Source organism: Mus musculus, chromosome 3 (genome assembly GCF_000001635.26).
Source record: "Mus musculus strain C57BL/6J chromosome 3, GRCm38.p6 C57BL/6J".
NCBI lineage: Eukaryota > Metazoa > Chordata > Mammalia > Rodentia > Muridae > Mus > Mus musculus.
Genome location: NC_000069.6, coordinates 95,215,697 through 95,236,509, shown reverse-complemented (window position 1 = coordinate 95,236,509; position 20,813 = coordinate 95,215,697). Strand labels below are relative to the sequence as shown.

Genomic DNA, 20,813 nt, shown 5'->3' with positions numbered 1-20,813 from the left:
TCTGTTGGAACAAAAGTCCATCTCTGCCACGTTTTCTGCATCAGCCATGCCCAGCTGTTGATGTAACACACATCTGTAGTGATTACTCTGAAACCGTTTTGCTTAATTCTTTTATTGGAAAAAAAAATGTATCTTAAAAGTCTATCATCTTTTTAATATAAATTACGACTCGCAAACTCATTCCAATCACCTTGTTAAGTGGTGGCAGCAGACACACAGAGAAGGTAGCTCGATGCAGGAGAGTATCCACCAGAAGACTGTGCTCAAAGAAACTGACACAAGACTGGAGCTCAGGGGTCACCCACACCGTGTCCTCTCCAGTTAACCCCACACAGTGCCCAACCTTTCGCCACTGTGACCTGACATTCATGGCCTTCCTGGGAGCATGCTGCTAGGGGCACAGGACCTCCGTGCCTGCAAGCTCCTCCCTTAAAGGAGGCAGGCCTGAACCACAAGGAGGCAAACTCCAAATGAACATCCATGACCAGTCTTAGAGCCTGAAATGCCATACGGAGCGCAGAGCTTTGGACAAATGAAAGTCTCAGTCACTAGGCAAGGGATAACGGGATGGCTGGAGTCGCCAGGAGCGGATCAGTTTCCACAACCCTGACCCATTACCACAAAACAAGCTTCCTATTACAGAGCTAATGAGACCCCAGCCCTCTCTTCTAGGAACAGGCAGGAGCTCATTTGTCTTGTTCTGCCTTTCTAATCAGCCTGCAAAGAAAGGGCCAGAATGACAACACCTGAGAAAACAAAAGGCCTACAGACTCCGTTTCTACAGTACTTTCCCGTTTAAAGCCACTCCGTGACACCTGATCTTCCAAAGTCCCTGAGTCTTAACCGGGTTCAAAGACTAGAGCAGAGAGGCGCATAGCGTACGGACGGACAGCCAGCGTAACTGTCCTGTCCTCCCATCCCAGCACACCCCGTTCCCGTCTTGGCACTGTGAAAGGCCCTCTTGCAGAGATCAAGAACAGAGACGGGAGTGCAAGCAACACATCTGAAACAGGGATGTGCAGCTCTGCTGAGCTATGAGGGCGCTAGCTTACCCATGGCTCAAGGTGAATCACCCGACTGGGGGTGGGGGGCCATGTGGAAGTCACTTAAGGAAAACATACCTTGACTCTCAAGCTGTGGGTAACTTCATCCCTGGGAGACATTTGGCAATTTCTGGAGATATTTTGGTTGCCACACTGGGCAGGGGGTCGGGGGTGGGGAAGAGATGCTGTAGTCTGTGCAGAACAGCCCTCCCCATTACAAAGCACTGTGCAGCCCAAACTGTCCAAGCTATTTTCAAGTGTTGGAGTTGAAAAGCCACGCTTCCATAAAGGACCGAGGGCCTGTACTCCAAAGAGCGCTTTCAACCTATTTACCTCACCACCCTCACAGGAAGTTGACCCTGAGATACAGCTAATTTTGCTACATCCTGGCTTTTTATCTGGAACCCTCCTCTTCCTTTCACCTGGGCCAGCAGGGGGGCTGACAGAGGGCAGGCCAGGACTCCAAGTCTTAAATGGAATGTGGTCAAGTTAAGATCCATCCCTTAACTCTTACTCAATGGGAAACCTAAAGTTTCTTAAAGGGTCAGGGAAAAGACAGAGATAGCAAGATGGGGGTAATTAAAAGAACTCAAATTAAAATTTTAATTAAAAAAAAATTCTGGGAAGCTATTAATACTACAGAAGCATGGGATTAGAGGCCTAACTGGAGCAAGACCCTGGTGCCAGCGGAGAGACATGGCGGGGCTGTGACCTTAAGGTCTGAAATTCCGAGCGGACTGGGCAGTGGTCACCTAGCCCCATCACCTCTGTGTTGTTCATTCCAGAAGGAAAGAGTACAGGGAAGCAGGAAGAATTTAGCAAACTCGGGGTTCAGCTGTGGCTCCCACTCCTGCCTGCCTCGATTAGAGAATAAAAGCAAGAAGTTTAAACAGGTAGCACCCGACCTTCATTCAGGAGCAAGGAACCCATTCCAGGTTCCCAGAGAACCCCCAGCTCAGATCAAGGGTGTGCAGGGCTTCAGCGGAGCTCCTCTGGCCCACCAGTAGTCACTTGGTCAGTCCTGCTGCCTTGACCCCCATCTCCAGGAGGGGCAGAGGCCAGAGGGAGAAAAGGGAGACCAGCCCCCACTCCTTTTGAGGCACTTGTTAGAGAGAAAGAGGGGGGGCCCTTGGGTCACTGGTTGAAGGGATCTGGTGGTGGCATTTCTTTTGGGCTGGACACAGAATCACAGAATGGGAACTCCAAGACTGCAGAACCTGAATTAAAAAAAAAAAAATCAAGTTTTGGTCTCACACTGTACCCTAGGCTGCTCCCAAACCCGTAGCAATTCTCCTCCTCCAAGTAACTGCTGAAGTAACTCAAATTCAAAACCTGCCCATCAAAAATCCCACTGGAAAAGAAGAAACTCCCAAGCCTGAGGGAGAAGGCGCTATACAATGTGCATTTCTGTGGGGGAGTCACAAGGAAGGGGGCTCTCACTATGTACTGCCAACCTTAAACATGCAAAGATCCTCCTGCCTCTGCCTCCCCGGGGCTGGATTAAAGCCATGTGCCACCATGCCTGGCCTACAGTGCATATTTTAAACTTTCCAAAGGACGCTCTTCTCAAAATCATTGTTTTTTGAGACAGGATCGCATGAAGCCCATGCTGGCCCGGCATTCACTGTGTTGGTGAGGAGAAGCTGACCTCCGACAGCTCCTCCCTCTCCCTGCAGTGTGCAGAGGTTCCAGCTGGGTGCCACCGTATCCCCTCCCCTGCCTTCTTGGAAAAAACCCTACAGGTTTTGATCTTGTGTTCCCGATTCTTCATTTTAATTCTGTCGGTCCACCATTTCACCCTCACTCTTGCCTCTAAGGACTGAGGCAGGGCATCAGACTATGCTGGCACAGGCACACGGCATCAAACGGGTTTCTCTCGTCACTTACCAGTCCCATGGGAGCTACAAGGCCCTAGAATTGCTCCACGGTCTGTCACGGTGGTTTCCCTTGGATCTCATCTGCTCCTGAACTGCACCTGTCTGTGGAAAAGCACATGTCACACAACCTCCTAACTCTCCACGTCCCACAACAAGCAACAATTTACCCCGTGCCAGCAGGAGGAACTTGACCTCAACTCTCTTCTCTGACAATGACATCTATCTGAAGAGGTTAAACCTGCCTGCCGTTCCTCTCAAGGAAATCATGAAGACCAGGCAGGAATGAGTCATTTACCTGTCTCTCTCCGTCTCTCTCTCTCTCACACACACACATACACACACACATAAATACTTCCATATATTTCTGTGAGTTGTGTAACTGGTATTAAAAAGTATGACCAGACCTACTTCCCTTACTGAGAGCAGAAATGCAGGAGACATTATTTCGAACAGAGCCCTAGACTGACAACTGATTCACTCTAACACTGATTTAAAGGGATTTCTTTCCTTTCCTTCGGCCCTGAGATAGGGTTCCTTGGCCAGACTGGCCTCAAACTCCGCAGCAGAGGCTGACCTTGAGCCTCTGCTCCCCAGTCCCCGAGCACTGAGACTCCAGGTATGAGTCAGCACATCAGTATGCAGTGCTGGAGAGCAAACCTAGGGCTCCTGCATGCTGGGTGAGCACTCTACGGCCTGGCTCTGACTAGTTCTTAATAGGAAGGGAGACCACGGTTTTAGAAAAAGCTCTCCAATGATTACAAGATCTATACCCCTCACTCCAACGAAGAGCAATATGTTACTGTAAAGAAAAGGGGAGCTAACCCTGGAGATCAGGAATGCACAATCTCACATTCTCCTTTCCTCACTACGTTACTGTTAGGTCCCTTGCTTGAATACACCCCAAATAAACATCTCTCCCTTCCCTCTTACCATGGCAAGTCCATCTCCAGCCCCCATCTCCCCAGAGCCGATGTGAGTCAGGTGGACAAAGTTCATTGGCTCCCCAATCATAGTGCGGTCAATCCGTCTTCTCTTTTTCTTCTGTTTGGGGAAGACAGGGAGTCACAAGTGCGTATGCAGCCATCTCCTCCCGACAGCAGAGGAAGGAGAAGGAGTCTTGAAAACCCACTAAGAGCTATGAACTGATTTGGCAAATATTAGGGTAGGAAAGACAAAGATGGAAGATCATAAGCCAGAGACAATGTCACCAGAGTGGTAAGGACAGTGGCCTGCTGACAACGAAAGGACAAAGCAAAGTCACCTCTGGGTGAGAGGGAATGCTGGTACAGCCCCTGCCCACCTCAGAACAGGCCTAATTGACAGCTAGGTGACTTGTCTCTTCTGTCACAGAGCCTCCTTTATTACATGTGAACACACCTGCCTCTCAAGAGGGAGGTAAGGAAAGTGTTTTTTCATAAGGCAGATCAGAGATGGTGTCTCCACTTCACAGCACATGGTAATGAATTCCTGTTTCAGGGTGGGGATGGGGAGACTTACCGGCTGGGGCTTCTCGACCACGCAGCAGCCCAGTTTGTGCCAAAACTCGCTCATGTTCCCTGATGGTTCCAGCTTCAGGCCGCTGCCAGAGGCCCCAGGGGGCTCGTGTTTGTTGCTAACCAACCAGTCCTCACAGGCAGGTGTAACAACACCCTGGGTTCAGTCAACCGGATGGGGTGGGAAAAGGTAGAAATCCTAGACACCAACAAGTGGCCTTTCGGTGAAGGTCGGAGTCTCTGACTGGTGGGGCACTGGCAAGAGGCTTGGGCAGGCAGGCACAAGGTCCTGTCTTCTTTAGATGTGGAATCCTGAATTTTAGCAGAAAGAAGATAAAATGTGGGTGGGAAACAACCCTCTCTCCTCCCCAGAAACCTTCTGATAAGCCTCTATCTTCGGAGTCTCTCTTGGGAGACTACTGAGCTCCAATACTGACCCCCTCCAAAGATAGAGGCTCACAGTTGCTTCTCACAGAAAGAATAGTGCACAAAGACCACCAACAGGGTGAAGACCAGTGAGTACTGGGACCAAGGAAGAAGGGGGCCAAAAGGACTTGGGGTGAGACTGTGAGAGAAAACCAAACAGTGACAGAAATGAACAGTTAGGGGTGCTGCTGACTTCAGCTCCCCTTTCCCTTGTCTAGGGCAGCAGGGGAGGGGCGTGCAAGTGCCTCTGAAGAGGAAATAGTGGTTTTTTGTTCTCACAAACAAGGCCTCCGCCCTGTCCCTCCCTTTACTCTTACCTTGCCCCAACACCTACACTTTGTTGAAGGACCACCTAGCTCCAAAGAGACGAGCTGTAGTAATGTGGACCTCAGCAAATTCTTCTGAAGAGAGGGACTGCTTCCTTCTGGCTCCACTGCCTTTGTTCCCTCTTACTTGCCCCAGATGAAGCTCAGCCACCCCTCCCAGAGATCAGCTAATACCTGCCCTTGTCTTTCCCGAAAGCTAGGCAGACTGTGGACACCTCCCCGTGGCCCACCCGTGGCCCTTGCTCCATGTCTTGTAGGGGTAACTCGAAGAGTAGCTTTCTGCTCTGAGGAATCAGTTTCCAGCCTCCCCACCCTTTTACACATGTCCTATCGTGTGCAGCTCCTGCCTCACACCCCAGAGGGCCTGCTTAGGCCTCCCTTCATCTTCCCCTCATGCTCTGACCTGTGTCTCCCACTCTGCTCCCCACCACCTCGAAGCTCCACCAGTGAACCAGACACAGGAACTTTCCAGTAGCACTTGTGTCCAAGGAAGAACTTTCTCCCCTTTCACTGCTGCCAGGGGTTACGGCCCAGCTGAGTTTCCTTGTGTGAACTGCACTTCCCTCTCCTATAGTACAGACCAGCTCTGGGAGGTAGCACAGCTCATGAATATTAAACATTAGCATGAATAAGAATGGACCTTTCCCTCCAGGCTTGAGGCTGGAAGCCTAGCCTTCCAGTAGCCTAGACAGACCAAAAAAAAAAAAAAAAACCAACAAAAAACCGAGTTCAATTTGTTTTTTGGACATTTTTCTTTGTTGTTTTGTAGCAGCCTTGAGATGAGATCACTCAAACAGTGGAATAAGGCTTCTAGGGTAGGAAAGAACCCAAGAGTCTGGACTCTCTTTCACTTCCTTTCCCACCCCTGGAAGGGAGGAGTAATGAGACTGAAGTCCAGAGCACAGCTGCCCTGAGAGGGGAGGCTTGGTCAGTGGGAAAGTCAGTCACAAGGCTCATCAAGATGGTGGCAGGTGGTAAGGCTTGGGGGAAATGGAGAAAACAATAAAGAATCAGAGGAAACCCCTAACACTACCAGATAGTCCAGACTGAGGCAGGGCTCTACCAACGTCCTCCACCCTGCCCCAAGCGAGCCGAGCCGGCGGCGTGGTCAGGGGTGGCCGATGCTGGAAGCGGGAAGGAGGAGGGAGAGGAAAGGGGGCCGAGGAGGGAACAAGGACAGTTCTGTTTCTCTTCCAGGGACCTGACCAAGCTGGGTGGAGGGAAAGTGTGTGTGGGACTTGGCGTGAAACCACCAATGATGATGAGAAGTGACCAGGAAATTCCATTCCCTTAGGACATTAGGGTCTCTGAAACTTGGAGGCCCGTGTCAGAGTGTGAAGACCAGCCAGGGTCACTGTGGTAGTGCGGGAGTTGGGGGTGGGGTGGGGTGGGGTGGGGGGGGGGGGAGGAGGAACAAAGCCAGAAAAGGAAGTACTAAGCTTTGGCTGTCACTCCTCTTCAAAGCAGCCAACGAATGGGCTGGGAACAAATAAAGCCTGAGCTGGCTAGCTGGGGAGGGTGGGATGCTGAATCCATGGCCCACTACTTCATCCCCACAGTAAAAAGGAAGCCAGGAGGGATCAGGGACAAAAGCGCAGAAAGCCACATCCTTGACAGGAGGGCCCCTCTCACTTCCACCAGAAACCCAGAACTTGAAATGACAAACCCTAAACCACCGTCATCGTCCCGGTGGGCCTTACACACTTCAGAGCTGTAGAGGGGCGAGCAGGAGAGAGGTGGGGAGGAAGGATGTACACAGGTAGTTCCCCGAGCCTGTGGTAGCCCCAAACCGGTTCTCCCGGTCCCGCTGCCTCCGGCCCCAAGGCCTCCCTCTCCAACCCGCTGTCTGACAAGCCTTCACAAGAAGCAAGAAGCAGCTGGAGAGAAAGAGACTTGAGAATCGTGTGGGCAAATTCTGGCTATAAGCCCGGGGATGCAGCTGGTCCCTGTGTGGAGACCCTCCAAACATAGCGGGCTGCTGAGGGACTCCCAAGAGAGGAATGGGCCCCATTTTCAAACAAGTTACAGATATTTGTCCGAGCACCAACCCTGCCCTAACCCCAGGGAAGGGCTGGGGATACTTAAAAGTTAACAGAAGGAGATCCTAATTTCTTCCCCTCCCCCAATATTCTCCGTCAGACTCCAGCTCCGTCCCCCACCCACTGCGACCCAGGATGGGAACTTCGATGAATTGTACTGGCTCTGTCAATGTTCTCCGTGGCTGCTTCACTCTGGCTTAGACCTTCCGGGGCCCAGCACCACTTCGGATTCTCTAGCACAGCAGATCTCTCAGGTTAGAGGGCCGGCGAGGAGCCCCTGTCGCTTCGCACCTTCCACCCGGCCCCACGCTGCAGTCGCCGCTTCCCTGCCTCTCCGTGGCTTGCGCCGCCCGCGCGTGTACTGTGATCGCGACCTCCCCGCTGCCCTGCCCTCCCCTCCCCGCCGCCCGCGCGCAGCCCGGCTCGCCCGGCGCTCTTACCTGCGGCTCCCCGGCGTCCCCACTGCGGGCGGGGGCTCCGCCACTCCGGGTCCCCTGGCTGCTTCTCGGCACGGCGGGGAGTTGAGGGCGGGCCGGCAGAGGTGGGGCTGGCGGAGGGCGGAAACGCCGGCGACGCGATTACGAAACCCAGGGGCTGAGAGCGGAGCGCAGCGCTCCGCCCAGCTTCGGGGCGCACGGCGTGGCCCGCGGGGACAGCGGCAAGCACCGCGCTCGGGGACAACCGCGGCACCCCAACTGTCTGTGCTAGTCTGTCCACCTGCTGCAGGCGCTGAGAGGACGATGCGCTGGGGCCCTTTCTGAGTCTCCCAAAGTCCCCTTTAGTCCTTACAGTGGGAAAGGAGGGCCATTCTGTTGTTTAACCGGAAGACTTTTTAACCCATACATCTAAGTTAGAGGACAATTAACTGCTCAGCCATGCGCTCCAGTCAGCACGAGGGTACTTGGAGAGGTGGGGGTGCGGTGCGAGCCGACGGAGAGGCTCTACGGTGGATAGCGTGTTCCGGAACCTATCCCTCGAATTAGCCGAGTCAGGCAGAGAGGGGGCGGGGAGTGCTTCCGCCCTTGCTAGGAGGGGCTGCATTGCAGGGGAGACCCAGCGGCAGATTCTGTCACAGACGAGGGAGAAGGCGTGAGGAGACAAAGCCGTCACATCCGCGACAGCTTCCTTCAGCAGCCTCCTCCTCTCCAGTCCAGAGCCGACCCCCGAGCCCCTGAGGCATCCCTTCCGTCTTCGGAACACCCTAGTCATTCATTGCTAACAGGTAACCAAGACGAGGGACCGCTTCTTAAGCTTGAAAGACCCCGTGTGAGACCGAGGTGGGGGGCAGTTTAAGAGGAGAGAAGGGGGCGCTATGAACAATGGGTTACTATTCGTTACCAGATTTTTTATCTGTTAAGATCTCCATCCATGCCTTACCATGGACCTAGGCATTCATTTCTAGCACTTTACCTGTAATCATCTCTCGGCATTTAGCTCTTCATTTCATGTATTCATTTTCCTATAATTTTTGCCCTGTGCATCTAATGGCTTCTGTCTAGTGTCTAGTTATCTATATCTTCCTTTTCAAGCTATAATTTCTGCTACCAGTTATTTGGTGAATCTTTATTCCTACTGTAATTATTGTAGCCTCTACTCCCTTGTATTTCTATCCCCCTCGATTTTCTGTCTCTTGTAGGGAGGTTTGGGGAGTAGGGTACTTTTTTTTTTTTTTAAACATGAGATGCTATTGAGAGTGATTGGAACCTTTAACAATCTCCTCCCTATCTCAGATTTTTGCTCCAAAGAGGCTTTAGGTGGGACAGGTGGGAGCCATTGTGGGATTGCCCGATGGCATGCTGCAATCAGTGTAGCTCACAGGAACTACTTATGACAGCAGATTTGTCTTTGCAGCTCCTCCTAGAAAAAGGGGAGGATTGTGGCTAATAGGAAAATCCTAGAGCAACATGAGAAATACCAGGAAGCCTCCATTTTCATCCACCACCATCCCTCCTTAGACTGCATGGTGGCAGCATGACACAGCAAGGCCCTGTGGATTAGGCCTTGAATGCTCTTGGGGGGATCTGGACAAAGGGTATTTGGGTGTGTCCAGGTAGTTTAAAGAAAGTGTATCTTTTAAATGTGTGTATCTACTAATCATTTTATCTCTAAGAATAGACAATGAAAATTTAGAAGTTACTCTGCATAAAATAACTGGGTGGCATTTACTGAGCAAATATGTCAATTTTCACCATCCAGAGCCCTTAGGATAAGCAAAAATAGATAAAATGATGGGTGAAGAGCATTTAGGGAAAGAAAGGGGACGATAGCTGAAGAGCAGCCGGTCTTTTTTATTTTAATGCCACATATGCCTTTATGTCTGTTTTCTGGGACAAATTTGAGTCTCTCTGTACATGTCGATAGGTCAATGGTATAGCTAGAGATTTTCAGCCTTTTAATATCTCACACATTTTCTTTTAAATTGTTTTTGTTTTATATTCGTTCATGGTCTTGGTTTGGTTTTGGGGGGCTTTGAACCCACAGTCGTCCTGCTTCAGCCTGAGTGCTGGGACTACAGCTGTGCTCTGCCACACTGGACTAGCTTTTTACATTGGATGATAGTTCTGTCCATCCCTGATAAATTATTTAGGCAACTTTTTTTAGGTTACAGTTGTTAGGAAGTCAGTTTATCAACAATAACTCAAATCCTAGCTTAGTCTCTGCTCACTTTATTTTTTGAGACAGGGTCTCTTGTAGCCAGGCTGACATCAAATTCTTCATCTTCCTGCTGCCACTTGCCAGATGCTGGGGTCACAGGAATCCCACCACCATATAAGGCTCTCCTGCTATTCAGATTAGAACCACAAAAAGTAGTAAACAGAATATAAGAAAATACTTTTTTTGAGAACTAAATTCCTAAATTATTTATTTTATGTATGGGAGTACACTGTAGCTGTCTTCAGACACACCAGATGAGGGCATCAGATCCCATTACAGATGGTTGTGAGCCACCATGTGGTAGCTGGGATTTGAACTCAGGACCTCTGGAAGAGCAGTCAGTGCTCCTGACTGCTGACCATCTCTCCAGCCTGAGAACTAAATTCTTAGCTGGACATTATGGTACATGCCTGTGATTCCAGGACTAAGAGGCAGATAAAACAGCACTTAGGCTATACATCAAGACCTTGTTGGAGAAACAAAGATAAAACCACATCGGATGTATTTTTTTAATCAGGCTCTCACTGTGTGACTCTGGTTGGCTTGGAACTCAGAGATCTGCCTCTGCCTGCCTCTGCTTCCCAAGTGCTGGAATTAAAGGAGTGTGCCACTGTACCAGCCTCAAAATTCTTCCTGGGGCGTGGTGGTACATGTCTATAATCCCAGCTGCTAGGAAGCTAAGACAGGATTGCTGAGGGTACCAGGCTGGGGCTGGGGAGATGGCTCAGTACTGCTCAAGGCTGAGGACCCGAGTTTGGACTCCCAGATCACACATAAAGCTGAGCATGGGAGTGTGGCTACATCCACTCCAGGAGTGTGGCTGGAATCCCAGTGCTTCAGCAAGATGGAAGGCTGAAGAGACTCCCTGAAAGCTCACAGCTCAGCTTGCCTAGTTTACAAGGTCAAACAAGGCATCAAAGACTGATGCCTGGGACTGTCCTCTCACCTCTGCAGAGGCTCAGCCATGGACACCACAGCTCTCTCAAAGACATAATACACAAACAGATTTTTTTTTAATATATGCCAAGTGCATCCTCATTTCCCGAGAAGACTAGTTATCAGAACTCCTGGAACAGGCCTTGTGTGTCGTGGGTGCTGGGAACCTAACCCAGGTCCTCTGGAAGAGCCACCAGTGCCCACAGCCTCAGCTATCTCTCTAGCTCCTTAAACATTTTTTTTAAAAGATTTATTTATTATATGTAAGTACACTGTAGCTGCCTTCAGACACACCAGAAGAGGGCATCCGATCTCCTTACAGATGGATGTGAGCCACCATGTGGTTGCTGGGATTTGAACTCAGGACCTTCGGAAGAACAGTCAGTGACCGCTGAGCCATCTCTCCAGCCCTCCTTAAACATTTTTAAGGGAGTATATTAGAAACTATGAGACTTGGGATGTACAAAAACTGGCTAGGTCGTCTAGATTACTAAAGAATCTAAGAATCTAGAGTGTGATGTCACACACCTTTAATCCAAGCATTCAGAAGGCAGAGGCAAGCAGGTAAGTTCGAGGCCAGCCTGGTCTACAAAAGGAGTTCAAGGATAGTCAGGGCTATATAGTGAGACCCTGCCTCAAATAACATTTTTTTTTAAACATTGTTTTTATTTTAAGCCAGATGTGCTGATGACACCTGTATTCTCAGCAGTCAGAAGGCTGGAAGTAGTAACTAGAGAGGATCTTGAGTTTGACACTAGCCTGGGCTAAATAATAACTTTCTAGTTAGCCTGGGTTACATTGCTAGAACCTAGGTCAAAAGAGCAAAAACAAATCTTTTTTCCTAAGGATTCTGGTTTTTGTTTGTTTGTTTAAGAGCCTATTATATAATCTTTGAGGAGTAAGAAGGGTCAGAAGTTCAGGGTCAGCATTGTCTCTGGAAAACAATCTATTATATGCCGTCTGTTATAATGAGGTCACTCTGTAGGAGATGTAAAAGGAAGGGTTTTTTTTTTTAAGTCAGCTAACTAGGAGAAACCTGGTAATGCAGCAAACATTCCTGATAAGCAGCGTCAGTGACCTGGATGACTTTTAGGGCTTGCTTTGTAGTGTCTGTAGCCCTAGACCTGAGCAGGGATTGGTTCACTAAAAGGTGTTATAGGTGCAGTCATGCTTACGAGCACATCTGCAGTTACTATGGAGATGGCCAGAGGGCGTTCCTGGGATGGTGACGTCACCTTTCTGCAAACTCCTTTGCCCTGCTTCAGTCCCGACAGCAGTCTCTTGTTAAGATGCTTCCCTGCTGAGTAAGGTTCAGTTCCCAAGGGCTTAGTCTGGAGCTTGCAGAAAGACAGACAGACAGACCAAGAATTGCCTTGCTTTACACCAGGTATCCTGGATCATGCCTGTAATCCCAGCGTTTGGGAGATGGAGGCAGGAGCATCAGGAGTTACCTTTTAAAGTTAGCCTGAGCTTTGAGACCTTGCCTGAAAATTTTATTTATTTTTTTATTTTGAGCCAGGGTCTTGCCCAACCTGGACCCAGACTGATATTCCTGAAACTCCTGAGTGCTGGGATTATAAATAGAGTAGCTGGTATTTTTAACATTAAAAGGTCATGAGATGAAGAGATGGCTTAGCAATTACAAGCACTTGGTGTTTTTCCCCAAGACTCAAGTTCCGTTTTCAGCACCCCTGCTGTTTCATAAACCCCCGAAACTCCAGCTCCAGCGGAACCAACATCCTCTTAGGACATCATGCACACATATATCATACACACACGTACACATAAATTAAAGAATTTTTTAAAAAAGATTCATTTATTCATTATATGTAAGCACACTGCAGCTGTCTTCAGACACACCAGAAGAGGGAGTCAGATCTCCCTACGGATGGTTGTGAGCCACCATGTGGTCGCTGGAACTCGAACTCAGGACCTTCAGAAGAACAGTCAAGTGCTCCTACCAGCTGAGCCATCTCACCAGCTCAAATTAAAGAATTTTAAATGAAAAAGAAAAAAAAAAAAAAAAAGAGCTGAGCCAGGCAGTAGTGTTGAATTCCTTTAATCTCAGCACTGGGAAGCAGGAGGCAGAGGCTTAAGGAGATGGCTCTGTGGGTAAGCCCACCTGTTACACATGCCTAAGAACCTGAGGTCCGATCTTCTGGAGACCGTGAGTTCAGTTCCCAGCAACCACGTGGTGGCTTACAACCATCTGTAATGGGATCTGATGCCCTCTTCTGGCTTGCAGTCAAACATGCAAAGCACTCATACATACAATATATAAACAAATAAACCTTTACTTGCCAAACTCTGGTGGCACAAGCTTTAAAAAGCCAAAAACCAAACTGAGTTCATCTGGGCAGTGGTGTGGCACACCTTTAATCTCAGTACTCAGGAGGCAGAGGCAGGGAGATCCAAATTTGAGGCCAGCCCAGCCTGGTCTACAGAATGAGTTTCCAAGACAACCAGGGCAACAAACAAACAAAACAAACCCTGTCACACACACACAAAAAAAAACAAACCAAAACCCCAAGTTCAAATCCTCAGTAGCCAAATAGAAACCTGGGTGTGGCTGTCCACATCTGTCACCTCAGCGATATGGGAGGATGTAGACAGAGGGTTGCTGGACTTGTTGGCCACCAGCCTCGATCCAGGTTCAATGAGAGACCTGTCTCAAGGGACCAGGACCCATAATGATAGAGCAGGACACCAGAGGTCCTCCCCCTTTACCTTGCTCCACAGTCTCATGGGTGTGCATGCCCTGTGTACACCTGTGTGTGTCTACCCTTGCACAAGACTAAGGTGGGAAAGCAAAGTCTGAAGCCAAGGGTGGGGTGCACACCTGGAACCCAGCACTCGGGAGACTAAGGCAAGAAGATTGCCAGAAGTTTGAGGCCCAGATGGACTACATATTTTGAGTAATGGAACAGCGAGGGTTACAGAGGTTTTGGACCTGGTAATATATTCCTGAAATCCAGCACCAGAGATGCCTCAGCAGGAAGGGTTTGTGTTCAAAGCCAGCCTGAACTAGAGTTGAGTTTGAAACAAGACTCAAAAGCAAAAACAAGACAAAACCAGTCACTGCAGCTGCGCCCACAGACTGTTTAGCCCCCACACTTCTTGTAGATTGTGTCCTGGCTTTAAACTCTTTTCCTACTTTGGTAGAGACATTTCACATCATTTAGGGACATTTTGGAATCTACTTAAGGCCACTTTTTAGGAGTCACAGGCTGGTAAGAGCTGATAGTGTGCTGTAGAAAGGCTCTCTGAAACTCTGGCTTCTATTTTTGGTGGTAGTGGAATGTTCTCTTTGCTCCTTTGGGAACATTTAAACTAAAGCTTTTTTGTCCTTTCCATTGCTAGTAAGTAAACCACTGAGGCCCCAGACTCTACTAGGCATACAAGAGGCAGGCAGGTTGATGAAAAACAAAGGGACTACAACTGATCCTTAAAACATGGAAAAGGGGGGCTGGAGAGATGACTGAGAGCACCGACTGCTCTTCCAAAGGTCCTGAGTTCAAATCCCAGCAACCACATGGTGGCTCACAACCATCTATAATGAGATCTGACGCCCTCTTCTGGTGTGTCTGAAGACAGCTACAGTGTACTTACATATAATAATAAATAAATCTTAAAAAAAAAAAAAAACATGGAAAAAGGAGCTGGGCATGATGATGCATGCCTTTAATCCCAGCACTCATGAAGCAGAGGCAGGCAGCTCTTGGTGAGTTCAAGACCAGCCTGGTCTGCATAGTGAGACCTTGTCTTTAAGAAAATGAGCTGAGATTCTGTTAAGTACCATTACTTTCCAATCTAAACTTCACTTCCTTACCTGTACCTCCAAACTCTTTGCTTTGTTGTTAGATTTACTCTAGCATGGATCAGAGGGAAAAGATCCTTGTGTGCTGGAAGAAAATGATTCTTGAGTTTGGATTTATTCTGAGGAGAGAAAGGCCAGAGAGACACAGTGAAGACTTGTCACACTAAGGAGAAATCCGTGTTAACGTTTCTGGGGAGGGGCTAGCTCCTGCCTTATCCAAATATGGCTGTCCTGGAACTTGCTGGCCTTAGATTTAGAGATTACCCTCCTCTGCCTCCTTAGTGCTGGGACTAAAGGTTTACACAACCACCACCCAACCTAGCAGGTGGCTTTTTACCCATAGAGGAATTTTTGGTCTCTTAAGAGATAAACACATAAAACAGGTGATCTGTAACCAAAGCTCAGTGGAGCCAGATAAAACTACGGTGTGTAGGAGCCAGCTGGGAGGATGGAGCTCAGCTGCTTTTGGGGGTGATGTCCTGGAAGAGGTGAGTTTGTAGTTAGGTTTAAAGGCAAGAAGGGCCACTGGGCAGTGGTGGCGCACGCCTTTAATCCCAGCACTCGGGAGGCAGAGGCAGGCGGATCTCTGAGTTCAAGGCCAGCCTGGTCTACAGTGTGAGCTCCAGGAAAGCCAAGGCTACACAGAGAAACCCTGTCTCGAAAAACATAAATAGAGAAAGAAAGAAAGAAAGAAAGAAAGAAAGAAAGAAAGAAAGGAAGAAAGAAAGAAAGAAAGAAAGAAAGAAAGGAAGGCAAGAAGGGAAAAAAAAGACCTTTACAGAAGCATCATAACTTATTGACCTGCCTTGAAGAGGCCATATATCTAGATCTGGGGCTGTATAGGATCCTTGACCAGCACATGTACGGTCCTGCCTTTGATTCTCAGCACAGTTAATTAATTAAGCAGACCTAGTGGAGCTGGCCTGTAATCCCAGTTACTCAGGAGACTGAGGCAGGAGACTCCAGGTTCCAGGTTGAACTAGGCAACTCAGTTACTATCCTGTCTTAGTAAAGGTACAGAGAGGGCTGAGGGTATAATGTTAGAACATTCACCTAGCACACACCAGCGTCTTGTCAAACCCTCAATACCACACACAAATAAAGAATGGGGACGGACTTTGGAAAGCCTCAAAAATCAGACCCAGAGGGGATGGCATGATTCAGTTCCTGCCTAGTGTGCATAAGGCCTGAGGTATATTACTAGAGCTAAAATTAGAGCCAAGAAGAACCTTGTGCAGTAGGCAGTCTGGTCAGCCAGAGGTGGGGAGAAGGTAGGAGCCTGGTGGTAAATAGCAAAAGAGTTCTTGATATTCGTCTTAGAAAACCTGACTGATTCACTAGAGCACACAGAAAAGAACAACTTAAGCAAGGGAAAGCACGGGGCAAGGAGCTTGCTCTATCGTGGAGACTAACACGTGATTTGCTCTTCCTCAGGGGATCATGAGGGACCCTGTAAGTAGCCAGTACAGCTCCTTTCTTTTCTGGAGGATGCCCATCCCAGAACTGGATCTGTCGGAGCTGGAAGGCCTGGGCCTGTCAGATACACCTACCTACGAGAGCAAGGATAGCAGCAGCGTTGGCAAAATGAACGGGCAGGCATCTGGGACGGAGCAGAAGAACCCTGAAGGTGACCCCCTCCTTGAGTACAGCACCTTCAACTTCTGGAGAGCGCCTATTGCCAGCATCCACTCTGTCGACCTGGACTTGCTTTAAGGCCAAGATCTCTCTCCCACCCCGTACCTTCATTATCTTCCCTCTTAAGTCCCTTCCTCTCTAAGCCTTCCACTTTAATCTTGTTCTCTTCCCTCTATTGTGCTGGTGGTGCTGATGAATCTGCCAATTGAATTGTAGGTTTGTATGTATGTACGTACTTATTTATCTATCTATATTTATTTATTTATTTATTTATCTGCCTACTCCGTTTCTCTCAAAAGCCCTCTAGGCACAAAGTCAAGGGTTTAATCAATGGAGTACTAGATCATAGGATTTCCTCCCGTCAGCCCGGAGAATATTAACTAATCCCAGAAAAGAATCACCCTTATTTGAGGCACCACAGAGAGGTACAGTTGTGCAAAATGGGAGACCAATTATTTTGTTTGTTTGTTACATTTTAATCAACTTCAAAGATTACTTGAGCCTCCCTAATGTCCTCTACCAGGCCAGTAAGCAAATACTGCTTCAAGAAGTAATGAGAACCTGGAAGTTTTGAGACACTTTCTACAAAACAGGATTTCTAAAAGGCTAAGATAAGAAATGCTGCTGCTGCTTACAATGCATTCTCTTCCCCAGAAACACGCAGGCAGTTAAAGGTGGGAAACAAAGGAGTGGGATGAGGAAAAACATCGCACCGTTTCAGAGGTAGCTCCTTTAATATCCAGCTCTGCTTCCAGCTGTGGGTAGAAATGCTCAGAAAATCAGATTTGAGTCTTCACAGGGAAACTTCACTATGAGGATAATTCCTAAAAGACAAAAGATGTATCTGATCTAAAGAAACACCAGAGTATTATTAGGGGAATTTATATAAAATTGTGATTTTGTCATGGAACAGGCAGATGTTTTGGTCCTAAGTATTTTAGCTTTGCCTTTCTGTAGTTGCAGTATGTGATAGGAATCAGTGATTCCTGACACAGTTCTTTGGCCGCCATAAGACCGTGAAGTAAGCAGTTATGTTCAGACCCTACCCGTCCCCATTCCTTCCAAAGCTATTGCAGATGAATTGCGGAGCTGTTTATTCATTTATGGAATAAAGACGTTAAATCCTAAGTCTGGGGCTTAGTTTTTTCCATTCCAATGAAGTACTACAGATTTTACTCACACTTCCGAATCCAGCTTTCCCTTTTATCTTTTTTTCTTTCTTTTTTTTTTTAAGTGAAGCTTTTCTTTTTATTTTAAAAAGATTTACTATACTATATATGAGTACACTGTTGCACTCTTCAGACACACCAGAAGAGGGCATTGGGTCCCATTACAAGTGAGCCAACATGTGGTTGGTGGGGATTGAACTCAGGACCTCTGGAAGAGCAGTCAGTGCTCTTAACCACTGAGTCATCTCTCCAGCGCTTCCTTCTGTCTGTCTAATATTTGACTTTGAAGAACAATTTAGGATTTGGACATAGCTCAATGGTAGAAGGGCTTGCCAAGCATCTACAAGGCCCTGCTAGGGTTCCCCTGTAAGCAGCCAGTGCTCAGAGATTAGCCACGCCCCCCAGCCCATTATTAACTTTTAAATTTGTGTGGTTTTCTTCGGAGGCGGGCCTTGAACTCAGAGAAATCCACCTGACTCTGCTGGACTCTGCTAGGGTGGGCCTAGCACTTTGGTATTAAATTAGGAGACCTGTGCCTCCTGCTGTGATCAAAGGCGTGTTTGTTATTATTACTGATTTTAATTTTTAGTGTGCATTGGTGTTTTGCCTAAATGTATGCTTGCTTGTGTGAGGGTGTCAGATCTTGGAGTTAAAGGCAGTTGTAAGCTGCAATGTGGGTGCTGGGAATTGAACTGGGGTCTCCTAAGGCATTGCTCCAGCGTCCTGTTATTGATTTTTGAAAGGTTTTCTCCGAGCTTTCTCTCGGTCCTTATATCAGTTAAAATGGTGAACAGAAACCAAGATAGACTGGTAAATGAAAGACATGCAATTTCATGTCCCATCCTATTCTAGTCTTCCCCCCAAAAGTTCAGGGGTTCTTTCCTGACCTATATTCAGGACACTGGGAAAGTGTCCGGTCAGACAGGAGTGCATAACCAGAAGGTCCCGAATAGCGGAAGCAAGATTCTCCCCCAACCCTCAAGTTAGCCCGGCGTTGAACCAGCAGGAAGGTAGAGTGCGGACGCCAACACGCACCAGTAACCAGTTCCTCCGAGCGCTGCACTGGTTGGCGCCAAAACTACCATCTGCGTCCGTCCCCTGCCGGAACTATCCCTCACGTAAGCCACGTAATCGGTGATCCTGCGCCTCGCTAAGTAGTCCCGCTCAGGATGCCCGCGGTATACGTTTTTCCAGCTCACGAGGTCCTCAGTAGGAAGGAGTCGGACTCAGAGGTGCGTTGAGGTCCTGAGAGAAGGGCAAAGTGGCTCCGCTAACCCATTTCCTTCAGATTCCTCCGCCAGGACGTATAGTCACAGCGCCTTCACTTCCGGGTCCGCCATTTTATTGCCTCCATTTCTCCGTGAGGGGGGGTAAGGGCCCCCCCAAATATGCATATGTGAAAAGGCCGAAAAGTGAGGCCGCTGGCAAGGAGTCTTAACTAGAGAAAGAAACGGGACCAAACTGGCGGGCCCAGTGAGAGCGAAGCCGGCAGCGCTCCGGAATAGGTGAGGGGGAAAGGACACGCAGGGTTCCGGAGCTTCCGAACTGCGATGCAAGGGGCAGTGATAAGTGGCCGGCCCAGCCCGGCCAGGACCTGTGGGCGCCGGCCTGCACACTGCCGGAGCGGGGGTGGCGGCGGGGGGGAGAGGGACCAAGAGGAAGGGGATGCTGTCGGGAGGAAGGGGAGGGGACTGGGAGGTGAAGGGGGTGGGTGGAAGACCTGGGGCTGGGGAGCTGGACTCCGGGAAGCCAAGGCCACATGGGGTGACCACGAGGGGGCGGTGTGGCGCAGGAGTCCGGGCTGCCACTACAGACTGGGGCTCCCACTTGCAAGTTGGCGCCCCTGAGTTTGGCAGAGTGCTGATGTCAAAAACTGAGGGATATGTGACTAGGGAGGAAGTGGGAACTGGACTTTTCAAGGTCCAGTAATAACGTGAAACTTTAGTAAGTTCATAATGTGAACAAGAGCAGTCATGGACTTATATCCAGTTCTCAACACAGATGCTTGTACAGCTGGCCTCCCAGTGGGAATGTGTGGGGGGTGAGGGGGGGGAGAAAAAGAAAAAAAAGTACAGACCGAGAATTCTTCAATTGCTTTCTTTCTTAGCGTGCACCTCTTGTCACAGATTTCCTCCAGGAATTCTGCTGTCTCCCTCTTCCTATAAAGGATTTTCTCTAGTTTCCAATCCAATATTTGGGTCTTACTATGTAGTTTGGATTGGCTGCCTCACAGCGATTCTCTAACCTTAGCCCCTGGAGTGTTGGAATTACTGAGGTGAGCCATGTTTTTTGTACATGCTTTGCAAAGAACAAACCACCACACCCAAATGATAAACAAAAGTTATTATTCTTTGGTAATGGGCTGCTTTGTCAAGTGCTCAGGCACTCCATGGTTATTAAAATATTTATTGAAAGTTCTGAACACTAAGTACTCAGTGCTTGAGAAGAGGAGAGAGAAAGATCCAGGTGTTCAAGGCCAGCCTGTGCTACTTGACCCAGAAAGGTCTCCTGGTCTTGTTTTGTATTTTATTGGCTTCCTATTCCTAGGAGGCAGGGTTGGGAGTATAGCTCAGAGGCAAGTGTGAATGTAGCATGCCTGTGGCCCTGGATTCAACTCCTAGCACAGAGGGACTAGGAAGAGAATTTAGAAAAATCTTAGGATACACACTAGACAAACGCTCATGTGAAGTTTATGTGGATGCATATCCAGTAAGGGAGAACAGTTCCCCTCTGTAGCATTCAGAACCATGGGGTTGTATAGGTTGGGCAGGTGGAACTTAGCATATAAAGCCAGCGAGACTGACAGTCTTGAGTTTGATCCACAGAGTTGAAGGAGAGAACCAACTCCTGCGAGTTGTCCTGTGGCTTCCACATGCTATGGTGAGTGAATACACACAGAAACACACACAAGCTAATTAGTTAATTTCAATTGCCTATGTTATTCTCTGGTCTTAGGGTTCTACCAGCCTTTATGTATGGGGAGCTAGAAGAATGACCCACCAGTCTCCCCATAATGCTTTTTATTTAAAATACTTTATTACATTTTGTGTATGTGTGCTCACTTACACACATACCATGACTTTCATGCATGTGGAGATCAGAGGACAACTTAGAGGATGTGGGAGCCGGGCGTGGTGGCGCACGCCTTTAATCCCAGCACTCGGGAGGCAGAGGCAGGCGATTTTCTGAGTTCGAGGCCAGCCTGGTCTACAGAGTGAGTTCCAGGACAGCCAGGACTACACAGAGAAACCCTGTCTCGGAAAAAACAAAAAAGAGAGGATGTGGGAACTGGGGATCCATCAGGACACCAGGTTGGCAGCAGATATGTTCACCCACCAAGCCGTATATAGACCTCACTGATCTCCAAAATCATCGTCTTGCAAATGCATTTTAATCT

At 48.5% G+C, this 20,813-nt stretch overlaps 3 protein-coding genes and 1 long non-coding RNA gene across 15 annotated transcripts in view; 2 read left to right on the top strand and 2 right to left on the bottom strand.

Moving 5' to 3' along the window:
- Positions 1 to 85: 85 nt before the first annotated feature.
- Cdc42se1 (CDC42 small effector 1) lies at positions 86 to 8,086 on the bottom strand. Of its 2 annotated transcripts, none has more exons than NM_172395.3 (5): positions 7,645 to 8,086; positions 4,418 to 4,725; positions 3,851 to 3,961; positions 2,931 to 3,022; positions 86 to 2,260 (listed from the first exon to the last, which is right to left on the bottom strand). In NM_172395.3, the coding sequence occupies exons 2-4, from the start codon at positions 4,469 to 4,471 to the stop codon at positions 2,945 to 2,947; spliced, it is 243 nt and encodes an 80-aa protein (NP_765983.1). In that variant the 5' UTR covers positions 4,472 to 4,725; positions 7,645 to 8,086; the 3' UTR covers positions 86 to 2,260; positions 2,931 to 2,944. The 2 variants fall into 2 exon arrangements, with proteins under 2 accessions (NP_765983.1, NP_001033797.1); NM_001038708.3 differs by lacking the exon at positions 7,645 to 8,086 and adding an exon at positions 7,496 to 7,567.
- On the top strand, positions 6,878 to 17,966 carry Mllt11 (myeloid/lymphoid or mixed-lineage leukemia; translocated to, 11). 2 transcript variants are annotated; one of them, XM_030252728.1, is made up of 3 exons: positions 6,878 to 6,901; positions 7,305 to 7,458; positions 16,047 to 17,375. In XM_030252728.1, the coding sequence occupies exon 3, from the start codon at positions 16,053 to 16,055 to the stop codon at positions 16,323 to 16,325; it is 273 nt and encodes a 90-aa protein (XP_030108588.1). In that variant the 5' UTR covers positions 6,878 to 6,901; positions 7,305 to 7,458; positions 16,047 to 16,052; the 3' UTR covers positions 16,326 to 17,375. The 2 variants fall into 2 exon arrangements, with proteins under 2 accessions (XP_030108588.1, NP_064298.1); NM_019914.4 differs by lacking the exons at positions 6,878 to 6,901; positions 7,305 to 7,458 and adding an exon at positions 7,833 to 8,426 and having other exon boundaries at positions 16,047 to 17,966.
- Positions 9,852 to 19,053, bottom strand: Gm16740 (predicted gene, 16740). The gene is made up of 4 exons (NR_108026.1): positions 18,452 to 19,053; positions 16,961 to 17,071; positions 14,625 to 14,731; positions 9,852 to 9,987 (listed from the first exon to the last, which is right to left on the bottom strand). It is a non-coding gene; the product is annotated as a predicted gene, 16740 (long non-coding RNA).
- Positions 18,400 to 20,813, top strand: part of Gabpb2 (GA repeat binding protein, beta 2) — a 36,345-nt gene continuing 33,931 nt past the window's right edge. For 2 of the 10 annotated variants that reach the window (XM_011240061.3, XM_011240058.3), the window contains exons 1-3: positions 18,700 to 18,921; positions 19,524 to 19,691; positions 20,242 to 20,296. The gene's annotated coding sequence lies outside the window, so the exon portion shown is untranslated. Of the gene's footprint in view, positions 18,922 to 19,523; positions 19,692 to 20,241; positions 20,297 to 20,813 lie in introns of all 10 variants that reach the window. The other 8 variants (XM_006501251.4, XM_011240060.3, NM_172512.2 and 5 more) reach the window with 5 other exon arrangements.